Here is a 27794-nt window from a genome sequence, read left to right on the forward strand (position 1 = left end):
ACCAGACGTTGTTTGCTTTTGTACTTTCCCTCTGAAGCTAAGCCATAGCTTGTGGTAACCACAACCTCTGCCTAAGGGAGGCCCCACAGGGGGGGTGTGTATGCTGCGTACGCCCAGGTTGTACGAGGAAGTGTGAGTGCCAAAGAGCACTTGCAGCCCTGGACCCTACAGAGTGGGCGCAGCTGCTGTTTGCTCTAGCAAACCAAGAGGCAATAGGACTTTCTTTCCAGAACCACCATAGTTTTGCCTCACAAGGTCTGAACAGAGGAGACCGAAGCTGATCCCTGGCACAATAACCAGAGCTTCTCATGCAGATCCCTCAACACCCTCCTCATTCATTTTTTTGGCAGAGAAGACATGATGCAAATATCTGCCGGTGTAGGCAAATCCCAGTTCTCACATTTTGTACTGGATCAAGACAGTACATTTTTCCTGCCATTTTGCCTGGTTATAGTAAGCATAAAGGGCACTTTTTGACTCCTCGAAGTACGTTGAAGTAACCTAAAGGCTTTGTCTCCCTGAGGGATGTCCTCAAGGTCATAAATAAGGAGAAACATTTGAGTTGTCCCACCAACAAACTGCAGTGCTTCAAATTTGTAGCTCTTGAAAACACAGCACCTTGAACAGCTGTATGTACAGCCTGATTTACCCCCTAATCAAGCAGGTGCATGAATAAAGAATTATACCCCTACAGCCAGTAACTGTTGTGACTTGCATTGCTTTAATGGTCATCAGAGCAACAATTGTGATTAACTGGCAAATGTAAAAGCAACTAAAAGTACAGCCCTTTCTCAGTAAAGATGACCCCTGATAGAAGGTGATTTCTGATAACAATTATTGTGTTTAACTAATGACTGCATCCATTAAACAACTCTAATTCTTACTTCATTCCATCTAGACAAATTTAAGCCATAAAAGTGATCTTCTTTCTTTGAAACATCTCTGCTGTGAGCTATGTGATTAGGTTTAGCCTATATATCTATACCCAAGAGCTGAGGTGAAATGATGACTATACTCTCTAGCACTTTAACAAATAAAAGCTGTATGTTTACATGTCTTAGCAATGATTTCACTTCTCCATTTCTCTTGTCAAAATACCCACGTCAAATTGTGGATGGCTGGTTGGTCTGTGGCATGAGTGTTTTGGTGCTAGTAACCACAGATGATACAATCAGCCTCCTCGTCACGGTTGGAGCTGTCGATGCCATGCTCACGAAGCTCTTTGAGGAAGATGTTTAGCTGCTCTGCCTGAGTTTCAGTGAAGGCTAATGTGTGCAGACAGGTGCTGTTGGTGGGGAAATAGGCAGATTTAGCTCCACTGATTTCCATCTCGGAGGCTGGAAAGATCAAAGATGACAACAAGAAAAGCAGCTGAATTACTTGCTTAGATTTTTCCCAATCTTTAAACAAGTGCCGGCGTGCCCATTTTCCAGACTAAAGACTTCAACTTGAAATAACAGTGCCTAGATGATTGCTTTTGGGAAGCCTTGAGAAGCAACTGCTCTAGCAAGATGGAACTGTCAACAGTAAAATATTTTCCATTAACCATAGGAGAGAGAGGTTGGCCCTTTTGTGTAAGTATATGCACATTTATTTTTAAATTAAGGCAATAACGACAGAATCAGACAGCCTGCTTCAGGTCACAGATTGCCCACTGGCAATGGGAGCAATCTTAAAACTCTTGAGTTGCCACATCAAAAAGGCATCATTGCTGGATGGGGCCCAGCTGCTAGGATTTATTGTATGTATATAAAGTAAATAGTGCAAATGTTGGCCAATTTTGCTGAGGCTCTTCAAGTACTGTTGCAAGATAAACAGCTGTTTTGTGTTCTACTGCTGTCTGTCCAGTGGGTCACACAGCCATTGTGCAACATAGGGTTTGTTTTAAGATGATACCCATTTGCTGTTTTAAGAAAAAAAGGGCATTTTCCCACAAACATTGCGTGCATGTCATATTTGCTATCCCAAGTTGAAATAGCGATGCTCATCAGCTCAGGCTTTCGTGCTAGTTTTAAATCTAATGTAATTGTTCTTTCAGCAGTTTGCCAACCCAACACTAGCTCTCACAATGTCACACATACCAAGAAAAGAGAAACTTTTCTCTCTTCCTTTTTCTAAACCAAACAGACCGAGCGCTCAACCCTGTGAGCAGATGTGTTTGAGAAATACTCACGGTTGCAAACAGCCAGTGCGTTCCCCCCAACAAGCTGCGTTGTCCAGGAAAACCCGGTGGCGTTGCCACATACTTCATACAGCCTACTTCTTCTGAGGAATTGAAAGTCATAACCCTTGGGAAACAAAGATGGGGAAAAACAAACAAACAGTGTCTTAGACTACATCATGGTAACTGTAAGATGAAGAAACATTCAGCCAGTGAAGGGCAAAACAAATGCTACAACCTCTCCCTGCCCTAAGGAAAAAAAAAGTATAAAAAGGAAAATTACTCATTGCACAATAAACACTTGTAAATTAATGAACAGATCCAGTGATAGAATTGCAGAAAAACATGAATATTACCTTGTTGCACATGGGTTTGCAGTACTGAGCATTGTCGATGATGACACACACCAGCCCACCATTTCTAGGGGCTGGTGGGAGTGGGCACGGAGGGAGCTGCTTGCAAACTTCCAAGTGGGTTAAAAAGAAAAAAATAAAGAGAATAAACAACACATCAGAGTGAAGTGAGTATAAAAGTCTCTCCCTTCTCAAGCAAACCATAGGCATACTCATTGACCTGAGCACAAGTGATAACTGACCCCACTAGCTGCCTTTATCAAAGTAAGCATTTTTGTTTAAAAACACTTATTTTTTTCCTGGCAACACTCAATTTTTCCATCACTTGTCACTGTGACAGCAAAGTCCCTGTTAGCCCCAGTTACACTTCAAAAATGGCTCAAAGCAGCACTCACATTCAGTACTACTGTGGCCAAAACTATCCAAATCTTTCTTGGAAAAATATGACTGGCATACCCGTTCCCAGGCACCAGAGGCATGTGCCAGAGGGCAGAGCAGGTCCTGTTGCCTCTGCGACTCTGCACTGCTTTTCAGCATCAGACACTGTGCTGCTGGGATGGCAAGACCCTGTGCATTGATGCTGCCGTGCCTCCCAGATGCCTGCCAGCGCAGTGGCTAAGCACCCTTGCTTTCTGTTTTATTACTGAAATGGTTTTTATCTTATTTTTTTTCCCCTAAAGAAATGCAGACTCTTAGCTCATTCTGGCTGTGGGTAAACTAATTTTCTTAGTACTTTTCCACTACAATTTTGTCCAACACAGCAAAGAAGAGCATCGGCTCAGGAAGGGCCTCACATTTCTCTTGAACAGGGCGCAGGAGATCAAGTGTTTCTTGCAGTGTCCAGGCAAGGAAATTGATTGATGCTTTTTCAGCCTTGGCGATCATTCCATGAAAGCATTTTGAATATTTCTGTGGAGTTGAGAGAGAAAAAGGCCAAGTTGAGAAGGAAAGGTCTTGGAATTAATTTATCAAAGTGCTCAATTTTTTATTTTTCTTTTAATGCAGGACAAGAACCATCTTGAAAATTTTATAGCTTTAAGTGACATTAATTTTCCCCCCAAAGTTTCTGGAAGAAATCCAGTAACTTTTTCTTGAAAACAGTGGCTAGATAGGGTTTTCCCATTATATTGAGTTCAAGAAGCAGGACTGGTATAGGTCAATTTTTTTGCTTATACATGAAAATGTGGCTTTATAAATAACAGTATGTTCCTTCCTTGTATACAAAACATTGGTTTGTTATTCTTGTCTCCTGAATGCTGGCATCTCACAGACTTTCTCTGTGCTTGCATGTGTGTAAAAATATATATTTGTGAATGTGTGTAAGCAAAGAAGTTCCTGCATTTTTTTTCTAGCCAGTGCTCTGTACACATATAAATAGCTTTCAGCCCTTACATGTGTGCCTATGCACATATGCAGATAGTGCAGAGCTGTGGTAAACTCCACAGCCAAAACACAAGTGCATACCAGCATTATAACAAGACATCAAATAATTTGAACTTACAGAGATGCAAGAAAAAGAGTAAGTCCAGTTTTCAGTGGTGGCTGCTGAAGCACTAGCCGGCAATGGCTAACTCTGCTTCTTGGGCTGAAGCTTTCAGAAACATTGTTGAAAGTGATGTTGAAAGTAATACAAAGAAAATAATATATCCAAATCTCTACGGGTAAAAAAAATCTCAAACAGTTGGAAGAATGCCTTCTCAGCAACTGCTGCAGTCTGCCTTTTTTTTTTTATCCCTCTTGTGATGAGAACAATACTCCAGGTAGAGGCTCACAGTATGTACTGATATGTGGAACCCACTCCAGCTATTAGTTCCATGTTATTGTTTTACAAACATGTCTCGACTGTGTGCGAAAAAAAATTTATAGGCTCTGCCCTGGTACTTCTTTAGTTATTTCTGTCATATTTTGCTTCTATTCTAGCCCGTAGAAGACAGAGGCACTAACTCACAAACCATAAGCTTTTACTTGACTGGCTTTACTGGTATTTAAAATATTTAGCACTTCATATTTGAAGGTGGGATTGAAAACAACATTATGCATGTAAGGCAAAAGCCATAATTGTTTATCTTCAAGCCACTTTATACACCTGGAGCAAAGTGAAACTGGAAACTACACCAACAAGTACTTTTTTAGACTAGCAGTAGCAAGATCAAAGACAAAGCAGGTCAAATTAATCTTTTTTTTGCTCATCCATCTCACCCTCGTCCTCACCATGTGCTTTTGTTTTGGGCCAGGCATTGCCAAAGCAATATGCAAGTTGTGCTCGCCCACTGCACAGGCACACGTGACAAGGCCCTGCTCCTCCCACCACCACAGAAGGTGTGCACAAAGCAGGTCCTGGGCTGGCCGATGCAGCCAACCTCTTACCTGAAGACTCTCATTCACATCATCTATGGTTGCACTTTTACATTCACTTGAACTGGCAAAAGCCCTGATTTCTGTAAAATCTAAAAGACAAACAGAAGCAGGTACATAGCTGGTTAATAATCCCTCCCGACACAAGAACAAACCCCAAATACGGCACAACAGTACTTGTTTATGGGAATTGTGCCACTATTCTGCAGTTCTAGTGCTGCCTTGTATACCTGACATGATCAGAGCTCAAATGTGAATAAGCTGTGCAGATACTGATTTATTCTAAACAGCGATCCGATCACCTGTTTGCGGCCATCCAGGGCTGAGTTCCCAAGTGGGATGCTTAATTTCTCTAAGACAGCCACTATTTAAATAATCATTAGTCGTACTCAAGAATGGCAATATCTTACCTGCAAGAAACACTGCTAAACTTATAAAAACCAGTGTTTTCCAGAGCAGGCAGGAGCTGAACAGCATTTTTTCTGCAGGAGAATGAGGACTAGTTACTTGTTGCTTGCAGAATCTAAGAGGTGAAGCACTGGAGTCAGGCACAAAGCTGCATGTCTGTGGGTCGCTAGTTGTTTACAGTGTGCCTCCCTCCGAGGGAGTGCTGTCGTAAGGCCAATTGTATGAAGGTCAACAAGGCTGAGTGCCAGGTCGTGCACTTGGGTCACAACAACCCCATACAATGCTACAGGCTTGGGCAAGAGTGGCTGGAAAGCTGCCCGGTGGAAAAGGACCTGGGGGTATTGGTCGATTGCTGGCTGAATATGAGCCAGCAGTGTGCCCAGGTGGCCAATAGGATCCTGGCTTGTATCAGAAATAGTGTGACCAGCAGGACTGGGGTAGTGATCATCTCCCTGTACTCGGCACTGGTGAGGCTGCACTTCAGATAGTGTGCGTGGTTTTGGGCCCCTCACTACAAAAAAGGCATTGAGGTGCTGGAGTGTGTCCAAAGAAAGGCTATGAAGGTGGTGAAGGGTCTAGAGCACCAGTCTCATGAGGAGCAGCTGAGGGAACTGGGGTTGTTTACCTGGAGAAAAGGAGGCTCAGGGGAAACCTCATCACTCTCTACAGCTATGTAAGAGGCAGTTGTAGTGAGGTGTAGTCAGGCTCTTCTCCTAAATAACATGCAATAAGACAGGACGAAATGACCTCAAGTTGCACAAGGGAAGGTTTAGATCGGATAGTAGGAAAAATTTCCTGACAAGGGCTGTCAAGCATTGGCACAGGCTGCCCCAGGATGTAGTTGAGTCATCATCCCTGGTGTAGATGCAGTGTTTAGGGACATGGTTTAGTGATGGACTTGGCAGTCTTAGGTTAACAGTTGGACTCGATGATCATAAAGGTCTTTTCCAACCTAAACGATTCTTTAAAAAAAAAAAAAATAAAGCATTAGGGGGATGCACATATTGCCCAACTTGCTGGGAAGCCAGAGGAGAGTTTGCCAGCACAGATTAGGGAGGGCAAAGGGGAGGTTTCTCATTACCATACTGAGGCTTCCCTGCTGCTGCCAACCCCACTGGGAAATTTTCAGGTTGACTGGTTTACTGTAAACACGTTTGTGTATGCACTTGCATACACTATGCGCATGCTTTTGCTCTCTTCCCACCCACTCTGTCTGTCTCTCACACACACATACATACATTTAGAAGACATACGTATGCCTTACCTACAGGGTTCAACCCTGTATCTCATGGTCCAAGAGAAAGCTCGGAACATCAGCTGATTGCTAAACTGATTTGGACCAAGGGATGTGCGCTATAGCCTGTAGCATCCAGAGGTTAGCTACTTGTTAAGGACAGCAAGTTATGGTTTCCAATTTCCAGCTTCTGGATTATTAAATACAGATTAAATAAAGCAGCAACAGCAGCAGGGGAAAAAAAAAAAAGGTCTCGAGAACATGAACCTGCTCTCTGTTCATATATTATATCAGCAACTGAATGGTATTTCTATTTGTAGTTTGTGTTTTTTTATTTTTAACAGAGCCATAAATCTCATATGCTTATATGCATTTACAGGAAAAGCTGAATAGCTAGCAAAACTGCCACAAAAGTTCAGTCATTTCTACCTTATACGTTTACTAGCAGATTAATCCAATTATCCAGATAATGCTCACATGCTAGAGGTGTGACTGACTGACCCCCATCTGTAAAATGCAAGTTTCAGTCACGGCCTTTCACCCAAGAGCCTGTTACACACATCCCCCCACTGCCAAGGACCTCACCTGCCCACCAAACCAGATGGACACACAGGCACTCCCTCTCCAACAACTCTGTAACGGTTGTTATCGTCATTGCCGGAGCAGAACTGTTCATTTTGTTTGCAGATGTTTGCTTTTGCTGAGACAGGGACATTCTGCTTTCATGTTATGTTATGCAACATATTTATTTATACAGCACTTTTTCAGGTTTCTTTTTATTTATTTTTCATTCACTTGCTCCTGCTAGTTATAACACATTTTGACTAGGAGATCCTGAAGAAGTGAAGCCAATGGCAAGGCCTCCGTCACGTTAAGAGAGATGTGCCTTCTTATGCCATCTCAGGGATGTCTCGATAAATAGGTGTGTCTAGGACTGTAACACTTCCATAAAACAGTTCTGCAACAGCATGAATGGCAACTTCCTTATCATTAGTAAAATGCCTTTGTACAAACTACTGATAGGTAAAAGTTCATTAGTAATACAAGTCTTTATTAATGAAAGCCAAAGTTTATGTTTCTAGGCAGACCAATAGGACCTGGCTCCAAACAGTTTACATTTTGGAGGCTGACACACACAACAATTTTCCTTGCAAGATGAGCAATACGCAGCTGGGAAAACAGTCCGTGGGAAATTTTCACCAATACATTCTTTAAGATGCAGCTGCACTTTCAGATATTTTCCCACCAAAATGTACCCAGGTATCCAACGAGGGCCATTAATTAATGCTCTTAAGTTCTCGGGAGATTGGGAGCTACACATAAACCTGCTTCTCGTTCCTCTCAGTTTACACAGTACATATAGCACATTGGCATAATTAATAAAGTGGAGAAACTTCTGGCTTGAACAGATAGAAGTTGTGTTTGTGACATACTTAAAGAGAATGAATGGCAGCTTTTCTTTATGATCATCATAGTCAGGTACTCTCTTTCCACCTCAACATCTGTTTGGGAGACACTGTACAAAGGAATTTAGTTAGGAGAAAAAGATGAGGTGGCAGCATTTCTCCAGTGCAGAAGATCTAACAGGATGCTGCTTAAACCACAAAGCTAGGATTAAGTGACTCTTGGGGGCCATACATAGGTAACCCTTGTCTTACAGGATTAAGTTCATCCTTGTTGCCTATTGACAAACAAAACTGATCACAGAGGATAAATCTGATCCCACACTCTCCCAAATTAAACAAACCTGGGATTAATCCACAGTCCTTTGCAAGAAGTAGTTTGTCACTTTATAGGACAATACAGCACATAAGCACAGAAACGTCCTTGTCCGCAGTGCAGATCACGTCCAACCCACCGCACACCCCAGCTACCCTGATCTGTCAGGAGAGGCTGTCACTGTCTCCAGCAGGAAGAACAGGGTAGCGGTGCTCAGACTTAGTAGCTGAGCGCTGGCGCAAACTGGGAAGTGCTTTCTGCACAGACTTGCGCCCGCAGCTGCGGAGGGACACACAGCCATCTAGTGGCTAGCTTTTCGGTGAGAGACTGCTGGGCAGGGTAGTGGTCCAAATTCTAACCTCATGCTATGTGTATTTGTTGATGTTTTGCAGGTATTTCTATGAATTTAATTTTATTCCAAAATTACATCAAGCCTAGTAAGCCATGCAACAAACCTAACATCTAGAAGCAAAAATTGTTAAAGAATACTTATAAGCACAAACCTGAGAGTTAAAAATAAAAATCTAATACTTTTTCACCAAGTTTCTGTTCACTACAAGTTTCACATGTAGTGAAAAATAAATTCATATCACAATTCCAAAATCTAATAACATTCATTTACATTGGTAAACTAAAATCCTACAAGAGTATAAGAGGCTGAGTTGAGATGGATCATTATACTGCAACATTAAAAAAAAACAGAATAAGAGGCGTCTTTACATACATGGTAGGAAAAAGCTTTTTATTCTATGATTGTTGTTTTATAGGAAACCACTTATGTTTCAAAACCACAGGTAATTGAAACACAATAGTAACAGCACATACCCAGTGAAGGTGATTTAAATATTATGTTAACATCTTCTACAAACAAGGCCGAGATACAGTTATGTGATATTCAGCCTTCCCCCATTAAAGCAATCCCCAGCTGTATGCAACACTAACTCCAGTAAGGAAATTGGACCCCAGAATTTCCTGTTGTCTAATTAGAAGCAAGAGATCTACTGATCCTTAGTCAGAATTGGGAAAGTCATTTTTGCCTTTGCCCATGAAAGGTTTGAGGTTCAGCTATTGGTCTGCGTACCTGAGTCATACTTTGCCTTATTAAAAGAACCATCAGAGCAGTAATGAAAAGTAAAGTGTATTTTGTTGTCTTACACTGATTAAAAAAAACAGACTCTGTCCTTTATATCTTAGGTACTGAAAGACACTGAAAGTTAAAAAAATCCATTTTCAAGAAAATATCCTTTTCTTTCTTTCCATTTAAAAGCTAAAATTCCTTTTGTTGAATACAAAGCTGTCAAATTTGATTTTTGGAAGCATCCTCATCATTAATGTACTTCTCTTCCTTTCTCTTTTTAAAGGGTGACTGCTAGTGTCAAAACACAAGTTTTCTGGGCACCTCCCATGAGAATTCATTTCTTCCAAAGTGACCATAACACGCAGTCTTCTGGTAAATGGGCTTTTTTAGGTCCAAATCCCTGTGTGTATAATAAAAAGAAGAGAAAATTCTTCATATTAAGATACTTCATGATAACTACCATTAAAATTCTGATGTTGATATCCATTTAATACCCTTAGTCAAGTAAGCATATTCTGGAGATGCAAGCATACCGGTGTACATGTCCAATGGAGAGCCATAAAAGTTGATAACTATATAAGGCCAAATGCTGAAAGTATATGCTTCATATGAAAATTGAAAAGTACATCTGTTATCTTAAAAGATTTGTCACACTGGTAGATCCATAAAAAGTATCAACTGTGAAGTCTGACAGAATGAGAGAAAGTGTCTTTTGTATTGCGTGGAACAATCCCATATTAGTTCAAGAGGTTGACTCTTACATTGTAACTTCTAATGGTTTTGCAAGAAATCATTTCTAGGATCTGATCACCAAGATATTTTCCTTTTTCTATGTTTCTATACCTGACAATGACTCCAGGCCGAAGATCAAAGTTTTTGTGCACAATGTCCAGCAGCTCTTTCTCGGTTTTTTGGGAAGTTCCGTAAGTGAACAGTGAAATGGACAGTGGATGAGCTACCCCAATGGCATAAGAAACCTATGGCAAGAAAGATGCCATAGTTAGCAAGTAAACATGGCACCTCAGTGGACAACAGTATGAAACAGAAGAAAGCATTCATTTATGAACCAACTTAGGAAAACGAAGGCCTCTCCTTCACTTCCCGTATTTGTGCAATTTGTATTTGTAGAAAAAAAGAGAAAACTTTGAAAATGCTGAGGTCTCTGGATAACTTTCTTCCCCATTATTCAGTCACCCCATGCACATTTCCATGATGGTAAGAGCCAGAGGGTTGAGGGCTCAATAAATGTCCAGGAAAACTGCCAATAAAATGAAAGCTAAATGAAAAGTTCTGGCTTCAAGAAGCTGATAGGCTATTAATGACATTACAGTGGTCTTGAACCAAGCAGATCAAGGTCTTCCTTTCTTCAGCCCCAAGCCATCACCAAGACTGCTTCTACTACAGTGTCTTGTACAAGATGTATTCAAGGTAAAGCTGAAAAGGAAAAATCTTTTTGAGAAAAGTAACATGCATAGCAAACCATACCTGAACCAGAACACGGCGACAGAGCCCAGCTTTCACAAGAGACTTGGCCACCCAACGGGCTGCGTATGCAGCTGATCGATCCACCTTCGTATAGTCCTTGCCAGAAAAGGCACCACCTCCATGGGCTCCCCAGCCACCATAAGTATCCACAATGATCTTTCGACCAGTAACACCAGCATCACCCTGAATCAGTGAAAAAATTTGTCTATTTTACAACCCATTTTAATGTAAGTCTCAAAGGAGGCTATGCATCCTTCAGAAGACTACAACAACATGTAAGTAAGTTCACCATATATGGATTGCTCTGTGTTAGCTTAAGGAATGAACCTGTCTCACTGAGCTACAACAGTGGCTATAAATGTTCTTTAAAGCCAGATTCATAAGATAAACCATTCACAAATAGTGTTTGGTAGTCAAGAAAGCAAATGGGTTTACACCCAGATAGCTAGATCATGCACTGCCTGTTTCAAAAGTAGATATTCCAGACTATATGGGAACTTTGGTTTAAAAGTAACCTATCTCCCACATCCAAACTGAATACAGAATATTGCTAACAAACTACGTGTTATATAGGAAACATTGAGAGATTTTACACTGTTTAAAAAAAAATAAATCAGGCTTTCATATCTTTTGGTCAAAATCATAAGTTGTGTGGATATTAAATAGTAGATGTCTTTTTCGTATTTACCATCATAAGGTATGCCAGGGCTACCTTATACACCACTACATGGAGACTGGCACCCAATGCTTCCAGTGTAGTATCATTACAGAGACGGTCATACAAATATGTACTAAAACCACATTTCCAAGCCCAAAATATTTATAGTCTCATTTAAACTGTACACAACAGTTATGGAGTAGTAGGCAGTTATAGGTAATTGAGAAAGAAGGATTACTTGTTTCTAAGAATAGATACTTCCAGATGAATATTCTAAAATATTAAATAAGGAAGTGCAGATAACCTTCTAGCTGCTTACACCGTTACCCTGATTGCTCCTCACAAGTACTTGATATTTTCATTTGATCTTGGTTAGCTGACTAATTGTCTGACCCATCAATTTACTAAACGCTTAAGCTTTCTGGTGTGAATAGAAACATGGTCAAATTTGAAATTCAATCTCCACCTGTGCAGGTAGGTTTGAAATTCTTTGTCTACAGAATATCATGTCAGTAAAATTCAACAGCTGGAATGTTTGCACAGCAAACACAAGTGGGGAGTCAAAGTTTTTCTTAGAAAGACTGTGCATATACACAGAAGAAAACCTTTGGCACTGTTTGTTCCATTCTGCTACAAAAGCAGTGAGATGTAAATCTGAATTACAGATAGCTGAGCTTGTCTAAAGCATCCTGTCCTCCTGGGGTTGTTCTGCTTGACTCAAATCTTAATTTCTGGTGGCACAGACAATTGCAATGAGAACGCTTTGTGTGCCATCATGACTAGGCTGCTGAACTAAGTGAGAGGAAGAGAATTGGACATGTGAAAGGAAAGAACCCCTTGTTTTAAAGGTGCTGGAAGAGCACGAATGTATTTGTGAAGTGTGTGGAAGTCACTTTTGCGACGAGCTGTAATGTCCTCACAGTACCAGTGGGTGTTGCTGTTAGGAAAACGGTGATAGCAGTAAAATTACTAATTTTGTCATAGCCAGAATTCAAGGAACCACCATGCTCGAAAACATAAGGTGAAAATCCCAAGTGCAATACATGTGTCTTCCTTAGATAAACTGAGCTGGAGATTAAGACAGCCTTCCGTAGCTAGCGTTGTTAAAAGTAAAATTCAGTAATATTCTTACAATAAGTAATCAGAAAGTTTGAAACATAAAAGATAAGGAAACAAATAGTTATTTTCTGATTCCTGTAATGCTATTGTAAATTGCACAAGTGATGATAGCAGTTGTAAGGCCACGGACACACCGTCAGATTGACCCATACTAAGTAAGCTTATCCCAGGTTTAAAATGCTTCAAACATGCTGCGAAGTGCCTGTGTTTGTATGTGCAAACACAAGCAATACTGTTCCACCACAAGCGTAGAAAATATATTCCTGGTTAGCTTATCAAATGTAACTATACTACATTTTAAAATGGATGCAGTTCAGTGAACACCTGAACACGTCATATGTGGAGCCTTCTTTTTGCACGTAGCTATGATTGCTGCATTGGTTCATTTGCTCCAAGTTACAGCTCAAGTTTGTCCCTCTATTTGTCCACAGTCTAGGATGTCAACAATACACAAAATTACAAAATTGCACAAAAATATTTTTTTTGTATAATAATTATTATAATGATTCATCTCAACGCCTTCCTAGCTGTTCCATGGCACTAATATAAAAAAGACATAGCACCTTAGAAATAATTCTGGCAAATTCTGGTAAATGAATGAATTTGAACAGCAAAGGAAAAACAGTGTTTACTTGGATTTGTTGTAAAATTGGCCCTGATTTCTTTCAGGAAGGAGCTTTGAAATTTTGCTGTGATAATTCTAAAGGGAACTGAAGACTAAAACATTGGGAACGGTGAATTTGTTTTCAAAAACTCTATCTCAAAAGTCTGATCCTACATAGAGTGGAAGTTATGCCTGACTTCTGTGAGCGAAGGATCAAATTACAAATCCCAGCTCCTGCATTGTGTGGATAAAGCAAAAGAGACATTTATTTTCTAACCAGGAGAAGCCTATCAGGAGCTGATTTTCAGAAGAGACTAACACCTTCAGCTCTCATTGATGTCAGGCCAAACAGTGCGAGCTATACAGATCTGAAAATCAGGTTCACTGTAAGAAGTTAATCTTCTCTTGTCCATCACTCTATAAGGCGTGCTTTCCATGAGAAATGACTGCATGTTTACCCCAGTGCTGGACTCGAGAGGGTTTGACGAAATCCAGAGCCGGGCTGTACGTTCCGCATGCAATATAAGATTCAGCTCAACTTGCCTGCCTAGTCACAACACATGTATGGTATCACCATGCCTTCAAAAGTTACTTTGGGACACAGCACATGAAACCCTCGGCGCTTCTCCCACGTACAACTACAGTTAAAACTTCCACTAGACAGCTTGCTTCTCACACCTTAGGACAGACATGCCAGAAAGCTGAGCATTTCTTCGAAGACACACATCCAATGACAAAGGTAAGCTGACAAAAGCGCCAAAATAACACAACACAAACCTGAGGCCCTCCAATAACAAACGTCCACTAGGTTGAAGGTGATAAATAGTTTTCTCATCCAAGTACTTCGCAGGGACAACAGCTTGAATCACACGATCCTTCAGGGTTCTGCGCATATTCTCCAGTGAAACTGTTTCATCATGCTGCACAGATATCACAATGGTGTGAACACGGACTGGGATGACAGCTCCATTCTCCTGGATATACTGAACTGTTACCTGAATAGAACAGGGGAGGGAGGAAGAAAAAACAAAGTTGCTATAAAATGTATTTCTGGTCTACAAACATCATTCCAAGTGTAAAATTGCAGCAAAATGTCAATGCTGCCATTATAATGATTGCTGCTCATGTTGTTGCCAAGGTATGAGAAATGAAGCCTACTTTCTCATTCTTCTATTTTTGCAGTGGCGAGAAAAAACACAAAGTCTCCATATGGACAATCTGATTTTCTATGAAATTGTCCAAAATTTGTCTTTTGGTTGGGATTTCCAGCTAAACTCCCAAGCCTCAGAAACTTACGTTTTCAGTGTATTTTCAAAAGGGCCAGCCCAAATCCCTAAATACCAATAAAGCCTTTGGATTTCCTGTCACTTTTTGAACGAGCACAGACCACTTAGGTCTGAAGGGTTCAATACTTCTTGACTGGTAGGTGGTTAAGTGCTCCTAGCACTCTGATACAGGTTAACTGTTTTCCAACTGTCAAGGAGACAGTATCATAAGCAGTGGAAATGCTTTATCTGATACTTGTAGGTTATCCTGATACTCTGAACACCATCAATTGTTGTCTTTAAAGATATTTAAGATTTCTGAAAATTAAAAAGTGGTAGTTTTCAACCATCTGGACTATCCGCAAGTGACTGAAATGCTATTGTGTTAGTAAAACCAAAATACTGGAATAAAATCAGTATTTACCTGTGTTTTAGAGTCAGGCCTCAGCCAAGGAAGTTCTCCATTACGCCTCAGCTCTGCTAGCCTGGCATTCAGTTTATGAGCAAGAATAATTGTTAAAGGCATACATTCTTCTGTCTCATCTGTTGCATAACCAAACATCAAACCCTATAGGAAGAGAAGAGATACTTCAATCACTGTTAAAAGCACCACAATCAAAGACAATGAGATTTCATCTGTAGCAGTGTGTACAATACCCTCAGGTATACTTTCTACCATTTTACTTTACAGTCCAAGAAGCTTAAACTTAGATCAGGCTCCAACATGTTATAGTGAAATGAGAAACAAATTACATTCCTAGAATTTTTCACTGAAAGCCTGATGGTTTACATGCTGAGTTCGAAACCTGGACAGAAATAGAGATGTTGTTGCAAAGAAAAACAGGTTCTTTCATACGAAAAAAAAAGTCTGTTTGAGTAAAACAATTTCAGGACTATTCTGTCATATGAAAGCTGTTCTTATTAGCCCACACAGATTGTGGAAGCTTTTATGTATGTATACTGGAGCTCATATCTGACATTTCAGAGGAAAAGGATTTGAATATTACATAAAGGATGTATCATTCAACAGTTTAAGGCACCTGCCTCAGATTTGCAGTGCCACACACTTCTAGACACAGCTTCTCATGTTATTCAGTCATGTTCCCTGCATCAGATCATTATTTGTTAAAAATAGAGTTAGTAGCATTTTCTTTCTCCTTATCTAGTGTAATCTGTGATACCAAAAAAAAATGAAGACAGGAAGGTACTTTGATACAATGGGAAGAGAGGCCATCAAAGTGTCAAAGAAAGTCAGATATCTTTTCCTTTTCATCTCATGTAGTATTATGTCCCCATGAGAGCATACAAGCGTTTTAATTTAGTCCTCAAGGGTTTTTGAACAATAGTAGCTTGGCTCCTGGACTCTGATATCTCCACTTATGGTTCTCAACAGCATTGCTATAAACTAGATATTGCTACTAATGATAACTGCTGTAAATGTTAAACTTACTCATACTGGCATCAGTCAGATTATGGAGTTTTTACGTTAGCATCTTTCTCTTGGGAACATACCATAATTATCTACATGTGTTATTTAGCTCACAGAAATGCAGCTTGGACAGCCTTAATTATGTGGGACACCTATTAAAATAGCTGCCTGTGGGAAATAAGTGAGAATTGAAAGTACTCTGGCATATTTGCTGTCATTGTACTAATGTTCCAGACTTTTGAAACCACATAAATTTTTGCTGTGTAAAATCTCAAGAGATCTGAAAAGATCCTTTGTTTATTTCACGTTAAAAGACAAGTCTGGCTGCAAGATGAATGGTCTAATGAATCTAAAGCTACTCAAGAAAACCATGAAATATATAAGCAAAAAAACTTCGCTAAGTTCCAAAGGATACATCCTCAGCTACTACGAACTGCCAGAGCTCTCCTGACTTGCACTGAGTGCTATAACAAACACCAGGCAAAAGTCTGCCCTCAAAGAAATTCTGTTTTAATAACAGTATGGTTTTTATTCTGGGCTAGCCCAAAATGGAAGTGTGGAAATCTTCACATGGGTTTTTATTCAGAAAACAGGGCAATGAGATGCGGTAAACTTTCAATTCAAACAGCCTTGATGTTTTTGATGTGATGTCATGTCTACCTGATCTCCAGCACCAACATCCTCTTCATCCCTGTGTAAATGCACACCTTGGGCAATATCAGGTGACTGCTGTTCCAGTGCTACTAAAACATTACAAGTCTTGTAGTCAAAGCCTATTTGGAAAAAAGAATAGCAGCAAATTAGCTTTTTAGGTCACAATTAAGGAAAGTAATATGGAACCATATGACAAAAGTTTCATTTCTGAAGGATAACGTATTCAGAACTCACAACCTAACTGCTATTTTTAGGTGGTTTTTTTTTTGTCAATATAACACTTGAAACCTTTTTTGGGAGGGAGTGGGGCACATAAGGCTGCCATAACTGCTTGTTACTGGTTGTTTTCTCTTGCATTGGCACCCTGTGTCAGATTATGAATTGTTAACTGCAGAAAACTAGTCAAAAAGTAAATAATCAGCCTCTCCCAAATAAATAGTATTAAAAACCTCTGTGTGAATTTCTAGGAGCTGTTTTCAGCAACTGAAGGCTCTGCTCTCTGATAGATTATTTGTAATACATGTAAAGTAGTGTCTGTACATAAATATCTTGTGGGAGTTTGTGTAAGAGCCACAAACAGAAAAAAACCCCAACAAATTCAAGTCTCACAGCAAATCTGGAAGTGAGATTTACTCTACATTATTTTCAAAGACCAAAAGGAAGGTTTTAAAAAGAAATTCAAAGACTTACAGAAGATTGTGGCAAAATTTTCCACCTGTTCCTAGGTATGTTAATAGTAACTTGCTTCTTTCCAAATTCAATCTTTCCTAGAACTGTAGCTACTGGCAGCTGCTGACCAAACTCATGTTCAGTCAATACATCATATATACATGTCCATATGCATATGATCTATTTGAATAATGCTCTTTGCCCTCCTTTATGTCAGCTATGTAAAGAAGAAAATTATGTTTCTGTGTGTAATTGTTTGGTTTAGCTTTTTGGTTTACTTCTGCATGGAAATTGTTTTTTACTGGATCACTGCATCTCCTCTTACCATTTTTGGCATTTAGGATAAAAAGAAGATTTATGACCTACTAGATTTGCCAGCATTTTCTGAAAGCACTGCTGTTATGTGATGGTGGAGATAACCTGCAGATGTGCTTCTATAATATTCTCCCACCACAATCTCCCTGTAAATTCGTTAGCAATTAAAGGACTGCAGTAAAGGACAATTTTTTTAACCCAAAAGCTCTTAAAAGATGAACTTCACTGTAGTAGTATACTTGGAATATTTGTAATGTATAAACAGATACAAGGCAAATCAGAAAGTGAAATGTGTCTGGTATATAAAGCATTTTGTCCTTTTTATGATTTGTACACTACACAAACCAGATTTGGACTGCACAATCCTCAGTGTAGGAGGAGCTGGTCAGAGCTAGCAGAGCACCTTGCACAATGAAAACCTGCTTTACACCCAAGAATTCTAGATAGTACCACAGTGCAAATATATAATGGTACAACGAAATGAAATAGGTTTCTTTTTCCCTCTGTTTCACACCTAGATGCATCAATTGGCTTGCCAAATGAATAACCGAGAGTCGAGTTCTCACAGGTTTGGAGGAGTGGTAGATTCTGCGGCTTAAGTTGCAGTTAACTATCTGGCCGAATACCACAGTTCAAAGTACATTCTTCCTACTCCCTTTCAGTTTTAACTAATATACGATGTTTTTTCTACTTATTGAGATAAAGCCAGAAAGTGTATCATGTAGCACCATGTAAGCAGCTTTCACGCAGGATATTCAATTTTTGTCAGGCTTGCTAAAGCTCATATATGGAAGTGGTGACAGACCTGTTTTGCAGTTGCCTATTGCTTCCTCTGCAAAGATTTTATGAGTTTTTCCACCAACCTTTAGCTGAATCATCATAGCCAATATGTCTAATTGCATCTCGGACAACTCGTTGATAATCCACAATAGCATGAGATGTGATCTCCCCACAGAGCAACACCATTCCTGTCTTACATACTGTCTCTGAAAAGAGAGATGAAAACAGGATAACAATAGCAGAATAACCCAGCCCACTAAGACAAATAACTATGTGTGTGATGATGGTGATTTTGAGAGATCTACTGGGTATGTATAAGGTAAATCCTTTCTACCTATGTTTTTAGCAATATTAGCTAAATTCTAGCTCCTTCTACAACAAATTATTTTCATCTTCACCACATGTCTGAAAGTAAGGAAAAGACTAATATGTCCAATTTACAAATGGGAGAGTCAAAACACTGAGCATGTTTCAGTGATATGCACGGATTTTAGGGAAATGTAGTATTAAGCTGTGATTTCTAAATCTCCTTAATTCTTAATCACTCTAAGATAGGTACTGAGGCTAAAAAACTCATCAGTGATCAACCATTTTGAAAACTTGTCTCCAGTCCCAGGAGGAAGAACCTGAATATGGGTTTTAGTTACATATACGTGCATTAGAGTAATGACCTGAGGGTTGATGGTACAACTCTTTCTGAAGAGATTTCAAAAAACAAGCAGTTATGGGGACTTGGACTGAAAAATTAGTACTTCATTAAATATAGTAAATGAACTTTCAACAAAACATTCAAGTATTATTTCAAAAATCCACTGTAATGAAACCCAATCTGTTTCTCCTGGGAAAATTCAGTCCACATACAAAATTAACTATCCTACCATTCTACAGCCTGCTTAGGCTTCAATCTTTACAAAAACTTTCACTGTTTCTTTTCATCTCTCCTCCTCTTGAAGGCTGCAATTATTATGTAATTTTTTGAGAGTAAAATGAGTCAGCAAATGATAGCATCAAGCTCTATTGATATTCCATAAAAATAGATTGGTGACTGGGTGATGACTTAAAACAAAGCAGCAAACAACTTACCACAAGCAACCTTGGCATTCGGGTCCTGTTTGAGATGGGCATCTAGTACAGCATCGCTGATCTGGTCGCAGATTTTATCTGCAAGGCATCAAAGTTGTGACTGAAAACCATAGCACTCAATACAAAAAATGGACTGTTTGCATTACTTTGAATAGGTAGATGTTTCAGCAAGGAATTCTTTTGTTGCTTATTACAAGAGTATTTAAGCTAACTAAATAGAAAGTCATATGAAACATTCTACAAGCAAAGCCAGAAGATACAATAGGGAATTTACTTGCTGCTGTAAACTGACTACAATGTTAGCCATAGTTTTCTGCGCCTGTGTGAAACAAGCTTTACTCCCAGCCTCCTCCTTCTCTAACAGCTCAAGCCAACACAGCATGCACTCCACTTCAGTGGTATTCTAACATAGAGGTAATATTCCACCATCAACTTCCATCCTCCAAACAGAAAGTTAGAACAAACCTGAACACCACTGCTGGTAAAGCCTGAGAAAGAGTTTAGACCACTACAGATAATGCACAGTTCAGAGTCAAGTGTCTGTTTCAGGTTTACTTCTCACTGCTTCCTACCATCCTGCAATACCATTTACTAATAATCCCTGCAACTCACCTAAGACAGGGGAGTGAGTAGTGCACACAGAAGCGACAAGGGGTTACCAACTGAAGTTTGCCTGAGGTAAATCTGAAGTATATCTTCAGTTACATTCCAAATAGAAAGGTTTCTGCTCAGATTTATCATAGTAATTTTTTATCTTTTCTTTCTTTTCTTACCTTTTTAATGAATAATGAATCCTAATCAATGTAGTTAATCTAATGAACAAAAAAAGGACAGCACCCATAACAATGCCTTCCACATGAAAATGGCAATTGTTCTTGTACATTTTAATTTTATTTTTCTTTTTCTTTAAAAATGTCTAATATTGCATACTGTGTTCAGATGTTGTCATAATATGCTGTACAGCAAAATAAATTAATCTTCTGCCTTGCCACTCACAAGACAATCTGTTGGAAAGCAATGTTTTGTAAGAGTATGTCATTAGAGACTTTTAATACATTTAACCTGAAGTCAAAATAAATTCTCATTGTTTTTCATAAGGAAGGTGAACATATAGCTAAGAGGGACAAACCAAAGACTAGAGGATTAACATGATTCTGACAGTTATCTCCCATATTAAACACTTCAACACAAAAAGAACGAACACAAAATACAATTAGCAAATGTAGGCTGCATTGGAACTTTTAGCCTTGCAAGAACTGTACATGGATTACTAACTTTAGGACAATTATTACCAAACAGGAATCAGACATCATTCTTGCAATTTACTTAGAAGTCCAACTGAACCTTGTTTAGCAAGACTGGGGACAAAGGTGACAGGAGTGATTAAAAATGTATCTCTGCTTGTTCTCTTCAAAGTTTCCATTTTTATAAGGAAATACAGTCATATTTTCAAGCATAAAAGCAAATGTTATTGACAAAAGTATGTAATATTTTATTACCTGGGTAGGACAACAGAGCAACTGGAATAGGATGACCGTCTTAGTGCAGGTCCAATGCCTTGCAGTAAGCTCCTAGTTACTGGGACTGCTTTGTAGTCTGATTTTCACCACCTGGAGTTTCTATGTCGGGAACAACCTTTTTCCCTGTCCTTGTTTCCACATGAAACATATCTCACTTGCATTAGATACCAATGTCTCAAAGTTTGTCTAAGTTCCCTATATGGCACATATAGAGATATTATATGCATTCTTTCCAAAACATTCAAGAAGAGTACAGGTAACCCCATATGACTAATTCATCCTCATTTCTCCTTGTGGCACCTATCTGGTACAAAGAAGCTTATGTTGGTTTTGTATGCTGTGGTTGAAATTCATTTATGAACTAAAACTTTCATGAGATGTTTCAAGGGAGCATTAGCCATAGTAAGCAGTGAAATCAGTAAGTGAAGATTTAATAGGATGTTTTCATGGATTTTTTTTTTGTTTTGGTTTTAGGTTTTTTTGTATGAACAATATCATGAGTATCTACAGTATTTCATGGATATTGGTAGGTAGAAAAGCAGCTCTTTTGCTTCTCTTTCAGAGAAATAACACAGCAAACATTCATGAACAAAAACATAGTCCACATTTACAGAAGGGGAGAGTTTGTCTTACAAAACTATTGCTCTGAAAAGATCATGATATAAAACCAGATGAACAGTCATCCTTAGAAATGAAATTATCTCCATACAATAGCACTAGTGAGACTGCTAGAGAAATACTAGATTTTGGTGGTAGTATTTCAAAGATTACGTTAAGAAGATGCAGGAGGGTTTAGGACAGACTGGGAAGAACGCCCCAAATCAGAAAAGTATATCATACAAGATGAAATCAATCAAGCTCAGTCTAGTTTTGAAAGGCTGAAGGAAAGGCAACCTACCAGAGGAAATCCTAATAGGCATTGGGGTCACAGTCTCTGAACGTAAAAAAAATATGCTGAGAGAAGAGTTTTTGTCTGATGGACAATAATGTAACTACGGTTAATAGCTGGAAATTAAAGACAGACAGACAAAGATTCAAAAAGGAAAATATTAAAAGAGTGTGAGTCATTTAAATTATTCATCTAGAGGTATGCAGAATTCCTTGTTCCTTCAAATCTCTAGATGAAAATTGGGAATCTTTTTAAAAGGTATGTATGAATTTCAACCATCATTAACTAGCATGTTTGAAGAATTCTTGCACAAAATATTGTTGCCTGTGTATGAAGGTCAGACCAGACTATATATCAGAAGTCCCTTCTGGTCTTTCAAATCTATGTGAGAACTTAATCAATTAAAATAATAAATTAGTATAATTTAATCTACTATGCTGATAGCATGCCTTTAGATTAAAATACACTGAGACAAATCAGTTTGACAATTCCTGTAGTATCTGATTGTTGGTGGAAGAACCAACAGTTCTAGTGCAACTAGATCCAAATACGAATACAGATACATCTATCAAGACTGGAAAGAGAAATCTAGCTGGACGATTGGCTGATTACTGCATTAAATTAAAGGCATGTCTATTAGTAAATGTCTCTGGTGTAAAATAAAACCAGGCATTCCATTTTTAGCAATGCTTAGCAGGCTTTGTGCATCCTTCGTTGTTATTTAAATCTCTCATCTCAACCATCCCATTTCTCATATTAGCTGCTAAATGTGACAGAATATGTTTTTCCATTATTTTCTTCTTTTTTTTTTTCTTTCATTCTTTTGTGGAAACAAGGAAAGCATAATGAACTACCTCTGGTGACACGTCTTAAAAAATGATGTAATAGGTTATAATTGAGTTCATGCATACCTTCATGTAGTGGACTACTATCCAATAGGATAAATATTGCAAAAGGGACATCTAGGTTGAGGTTTTCTTGACTGAGCATCAAAGTATTAGATAACCATGAACTCTTTTAATGAAATCAAATCATCCCACAGACCCAGCCTTATGGTGGAGATGCCAATTAGCCATAAACCAGCTCTTGCTAACTATAAAAGGAATGAATGAGTCTAGGGAAGCTGATGATAAACCCTACTCAAATGTCCAGTTGTCAAATGATGAAGTAAAAAAGGCATTCAACAACAAAAATGATCTCCAATAATTAAAAGAAGCTTCATAATTTTCCAGAGAGTTGGAGAGCCTAACATGAGCTGTGACATTTCACAGATTCACCACATGCATACAAAAAAAAACCATAATCTATGAACAGCAGTTACAACTGAAAATTTAATTCGAAAAAGCTCCACCCTTTTAAGTACAACAGGTACAACCACACTTTTGGCTTTGGTGGTGCAGTTTGAATATTTCAAAAGATAAGGTTGATTTTCTTAAAAATCTGTGATCATTAAAATAACTTTTGGTATTTTTAACGACACAACATTATTTATATCAACAGAAAAAATAATTTTAAACTAGAATATGGAATCATATATTAAAAATATAGTCTCAGTTTCCTGGCAAAAAATTAAAACTGTCAATAATTGCAGATACTTATTACAACTACGTCATCAAAAAATAAGCTTTCCACAAAAAAAAAATTCACTAGAAAGACTTTCAATAGCTGAATTGTGCTGTATTACATTTTTCCTATTTAAAAGGCTCTTGAGGAGTGCTAATTGATAACTGCAGTGGTACTTCAATATTAACACTACACTGTTTAAATATCTTGTACATCTGTTCTCTTTGTTCAATACACAGTTTACTGAAGTGTTATGTAAATTGTTAAGTATATACAATGTTAGATATTGTTAAATATATATAATGTTAGATACAAGACATGCAAGCATCAACTTGCTAGAAAGATCTGCATTTTCTGGGTTTTTTTGGGTTTTTTTCTTTTGTGATTTTTTTTTCTGTGAATATCCAGAAGATAAATGCATATTTTTAATATGGTTGAAAATCTGAGGGTGCTTTTAGCAGATGTTTTCCCTTATGTTTTTAAAGACATTCCTTGATACTTACTGGAAAACTGAATGACATTCTGTTTGCAGGCAATTCCACCTGAAGTCACACCAGATAAGGGAAGGAATTAATCCTAAGTGGTTTGGCACCTGTAAGACATTGTGGGTCAGAGAAACACACAATGCCTTTCAAAGCACAGTGAAATCATTGTGCAGCACGGACAGACGCTACTGGACAAAGCAAAATGGAGCAGTGACAAAAAATATCTAAAAAATATATATATTTTTCTTACCCATGCTGCTATCTATGTGCTTTTATTATATTGAAATGAAGAAGTCACATGTAAGTATTCAGAGAGTTTGGAATTTACCCCACTAAATGCCAGGATTAAATACCCTCTGGAAGGAAGTCTCAAATTTTATATCCAAGTAATTTTGAAAAATTTGGACTGAGAAGATGAGATAAACAGAGTCTTCTATAAAGTCTTTGGGGAGCATAGGTAATACCTGTACGTTAATTATTGCCAGCTATGACTTGCTTGTATGAAGTCTGGGCTTCTTAGTGACAAACAACTCCTAGGTATTGCACGGGTATAAGGCAGTTCTCTATATACCCAAAAAAATAAGCATGTAATTTCTCCTACTTCATTTATTAAAAAGGAGGTCTCCGTTAAAGCATTCATGCTCAGCTAATATAATCAAAACAATTCAAATTTCCACCAGACAAAGATCTGGTTCAGGATATTTACTTCACATAATGCCCTCTAGCAAAATTATACTATCACATACAGAAGAGAACTAATCAAGAACACACAAATTATCCATCTGGTATCAAATAGAGGAACTCAAAACTCACAATAAAATTCTAGCACTACTGATAATGTCGGAAGCCCAACTACAGACTTAGACACCAGGCCTCATTTTAGGAAACAGCCAAGATTTTCCTGGGTGATAAAAACCTAATGGCATGTCTGCACCTCTCATGTAAAACCAGACAGGGAAAAGGGGGGTTGGCCAGGATGTAAGGGTGACCCATTTGCTGTCAGAAAATAGAGCTATTGCTGAGATGATTAAGACCTATTGCTGGGACATGTTCAGAAAGAAGAATTTGCAGGACCACCCAGGGTTACTTACTGTCAACCTGTCCTCCCTTGGTCTGGAAAATGTGGATCTTTCCGTGTCATACGTGTTTGGGTTTTCAGTACCCTACATGAAGACCTAGGCTGTTTAAGAAAGTGTAAGTATCACAGTTTTGAAAATATCAGTAAATTTCAGCTTTCCACTCCCTCTACAAGTCCCTTGGTTTCTCACTTTGCATCTCACAGTACCCAGAGATATGGCAACCTTTGCCAGATGAGAGGCTGTACATGAATCTAACAAGTGGCAATACTGTTCCTCAAAGGTCTGCTATTTCAGTGCAGCAGGAAAATAATGTTCACGGGGCTTAAAAGAAGACCTACTGAGGGCCAATACAGTTTTTGGAAATAAAGAAAGGAATGTGAGTAAGAACTGAACAGGCCAAATTCTAAAACAAGACACAAGATAAAAAGAGAATTGGTAGAGGCAGGAAACCAAGGGACAAAGCTAAACCTTGGGATTCAGTTGAACTCGTCCTGTTCTGAGACTTATGTATGATTGCCCCAAAGAGACTAAAAATAATTATTAGAGTAGCATAAATTGTGATCTGTCATCTTTGGAAATACCATCATCAATTTAAAATTACCATATTGTATAATTTTATATTTCGTATGAAACCACATTGCGCTACAGACGCTGGATGTAATTATATATAAATTTGAGACGGGACCTATGTTCCAAGGACTGAATGTGGTTGTCATTTTCTGACTGTGTTACATCAGAAAGAACCCTAACTGGCTTAACTTGATGTAGCTGCCTTGACATTGACAGAGATGTACTCAATTGCATCAGCCATGGATTTGATTTGCAGTAATAAGTTAATATTATAGAACAGTATCAGAATTAGAGACATAAAATTCTCACTGCTCACCTTTTTATTCTCTGTTATGTCATTCCATTCATTTATGATTTACTCACATAGCACAAGTACAGACCTGAAAAAGCCTTATTACAGCAAAAGGTACAGGACGCCAAATCGGCTTCTAAAATAAATAAACTTTTCAGGACATCAAACAGTCTATTGTCCCCTGGCCTCATTTGGGGGAACACTTGCTGTTGACATAAGGTCCATGTTTACGGCAGATGAACATTTGTTTTCAATAAAATTGAACTAAGCTCTGCTGACCATACATAAAGTTTAGCAAATAACTGTCCACTATTTGCTTAAGCAATTCCATATATTGCATCAGATGATGGAATGGGGGAAAAAATCAGCAACTTTGCTGTGTACAGCTGCTGGGACCATTGAGTTTTAAAGGCTTTAAAATAGCCTTTTGAAATATCTCTTTGCTTAGAGATATTCCTGTCATGGGTGACAGTTTTAGAACATAGCATATATGCAGGACAGTTTCACAGGGCCCATAAAGATATGGAACTTGAGAAGCAAGCTATGCATTCTTATCCATATGTGAAACTTGAGTCTAACAGAGATACAGTAGTGTCTTCACAGTAATACTAAAACAAATTCAGATGAAAAGGAAGAAGCAGCAACCGTAAACCCCACTGCCCTCCTCAGTGTAACACACACTCTGCAAAGGCACATAAATTCCTATTGGAAGCACCCAAGTTATAGTGGTTCTATAGTCTATATGGGCAAGGTCCAATATAAAGTAAAAAACGCCTTGTTAAAAATAACTTCTATAATAAGATTAATAGCAGGTGAATTATTCTTCAGACTTTTAAAACATTTTAAATGAAAATATTACCCTTTTTACACATTTACTAGAGCTGGTTCCTTACCTGGATGTCCTTCTCCCACTGACTCCGATGTGAACATGAAAGTCCCTTCATCATCCAGCGTGTAATCACATAAACCATCCACTGGCCCATTCATGATTGTGATGCTTTTCCTGATGGATTATTATAAACAGTGGTTAAAGTGCTCTACCTTTAGTGCCTTCTCGTAAAGGAGAAGGTTCTTTATTGGCAGGACTATCACTGTCTTCACTTATTACCTCTTGCACTAACTTGAAATTCAGTGTGTGAAATCAGCATGCGCTTGCATCCGTGTACACATGCAAGGAGTATGCATGTGCCTGAAGTCTGTATCCCTACCTACCCAGCCTGATCTGTCAGTCTCTGAGCTGCTCCTGAAGTCTGTATCCCTACCTAGCCTGATCTGTCAGTCTCTGAGCTGCTCCTATATATGGAAAAGTGAAAGTGCCTCTATAATCATGTGAGGAAAATGGAAGAGCCCATTTCTTGGCAGGGGAGTTAGTTAACTTTACGATGTTTCACTAATTAACTCAGTTCTTGGAAACTTTCTGGATCCAAGCTGTGCAAGATTGGTTATCTTAGCAACTCGACCGAGCATGAAGTAATCCAGGAGTACTGGTGACAGTTCAGGTCAGCTGCTTCTTCAGCTTGTCTCTCCCTTAGTTCTAGGATCTATGTTGTGCTTCCAACTGTGTGTTGTGGTTTTACAGAGATAGATGAAAAACCTGTGAATGCATGTCTTTCCTAGCAAGAGTCTGGAAGAAGTTTGCTCTGCATCATATAACTGTATTTTCCTTTTACATTTTCATATCTTGAAAAGTAGAATTCTCTCCTGAATTTTTTTTTTCATTTTCATTCATTCCTCGTACATTTGATAAGAGCTAGCATGATGAGTGTTTCTCATTTATGCAGACCTCTCCCTTCAGCCTTTGCTTTTCTTTTCCTCTGCCCTCTCTTCTATTAATTCAGATCCATCTTCTCTTTTTGTACCATATTCTCATATTATATTCCATAACCCTTAGAAAGACACTAACTGCCACGTCTGAGTACTCAGTGCTCAGTTCTGCTACTAGAAAATTTCTTCTACAGTCAGATGGCTCATATCTGGAATAAGCTGATGGTATGATAGGTATGAAGACAGATGGCATTTTGTGGGTA

The 27794-nt window shown here is 38.6% G+C and overlaps 2 protein-coding genes across 2 annotated transcripts; both read right to left on the reverse strand.

Moving 5' to 3' along the window:
• Positions 1-1149: 1149 nt before the first annotated feature.
• LOC147528260 (uncharacterized) lies at positions 1150-5346 on the reverse strand. The gene is made up of 6 exons (XM_086616902.1): positions 5280-5346; positions 4882-4961; positions 3309-3423; positions 2518-2624; positions 2174-2288; positions 1150-1337 (listed from the first exon to the last, which is right to left on the reverse strand). Exons 1-6 carry the CDS (start codon positions 5344-5346, stop codon positions 1150-1152), a joined length of 672 nt encoding a protein of 223 aa, XP_086473028.1.
• Positions 5347-9054: 3708 nt separating this feature from the next.
• Positions 9055-27046, reverse strand: MAT1A (methionine adenosyltransferase 1A). The gene is given in 11 exon segments (XM_086616606.1): positions 9055-9708; positions 10152-10285; positions 10794-10976; positions 13952-13974; positions 13977-14169; positions 14864-15007; positions 16529-16641; positions 18370-18492; positions 19370-19447; positions 26661-26770; positions 26876-27046. Coding segments are annotated over 10 exon segments (1188 nt in total). The 5' UTR covers positions 26755-26770; positions 26876-27046; the 3' UTR covers positions 9055-9605.
• Between the last annotated feature and the right edge of the window lie 748 nt (positions 27047-27794).

This window comes from Tauraco erythrolophus, chromosome 9 (genome assembly GCF_009769465.1).
Source record: "Tauraco erythrolophus isolate bTauEry1 chromosome 9, bTauEry1.pri, whole genome shotgun sequence".
Classification (NCBI taxonomy): Eukaryota; Metazoa; Chordata; class Aves; order Musophagiformes; family Musophagidae; genus Tauraco; species Tauraco erythrolophus.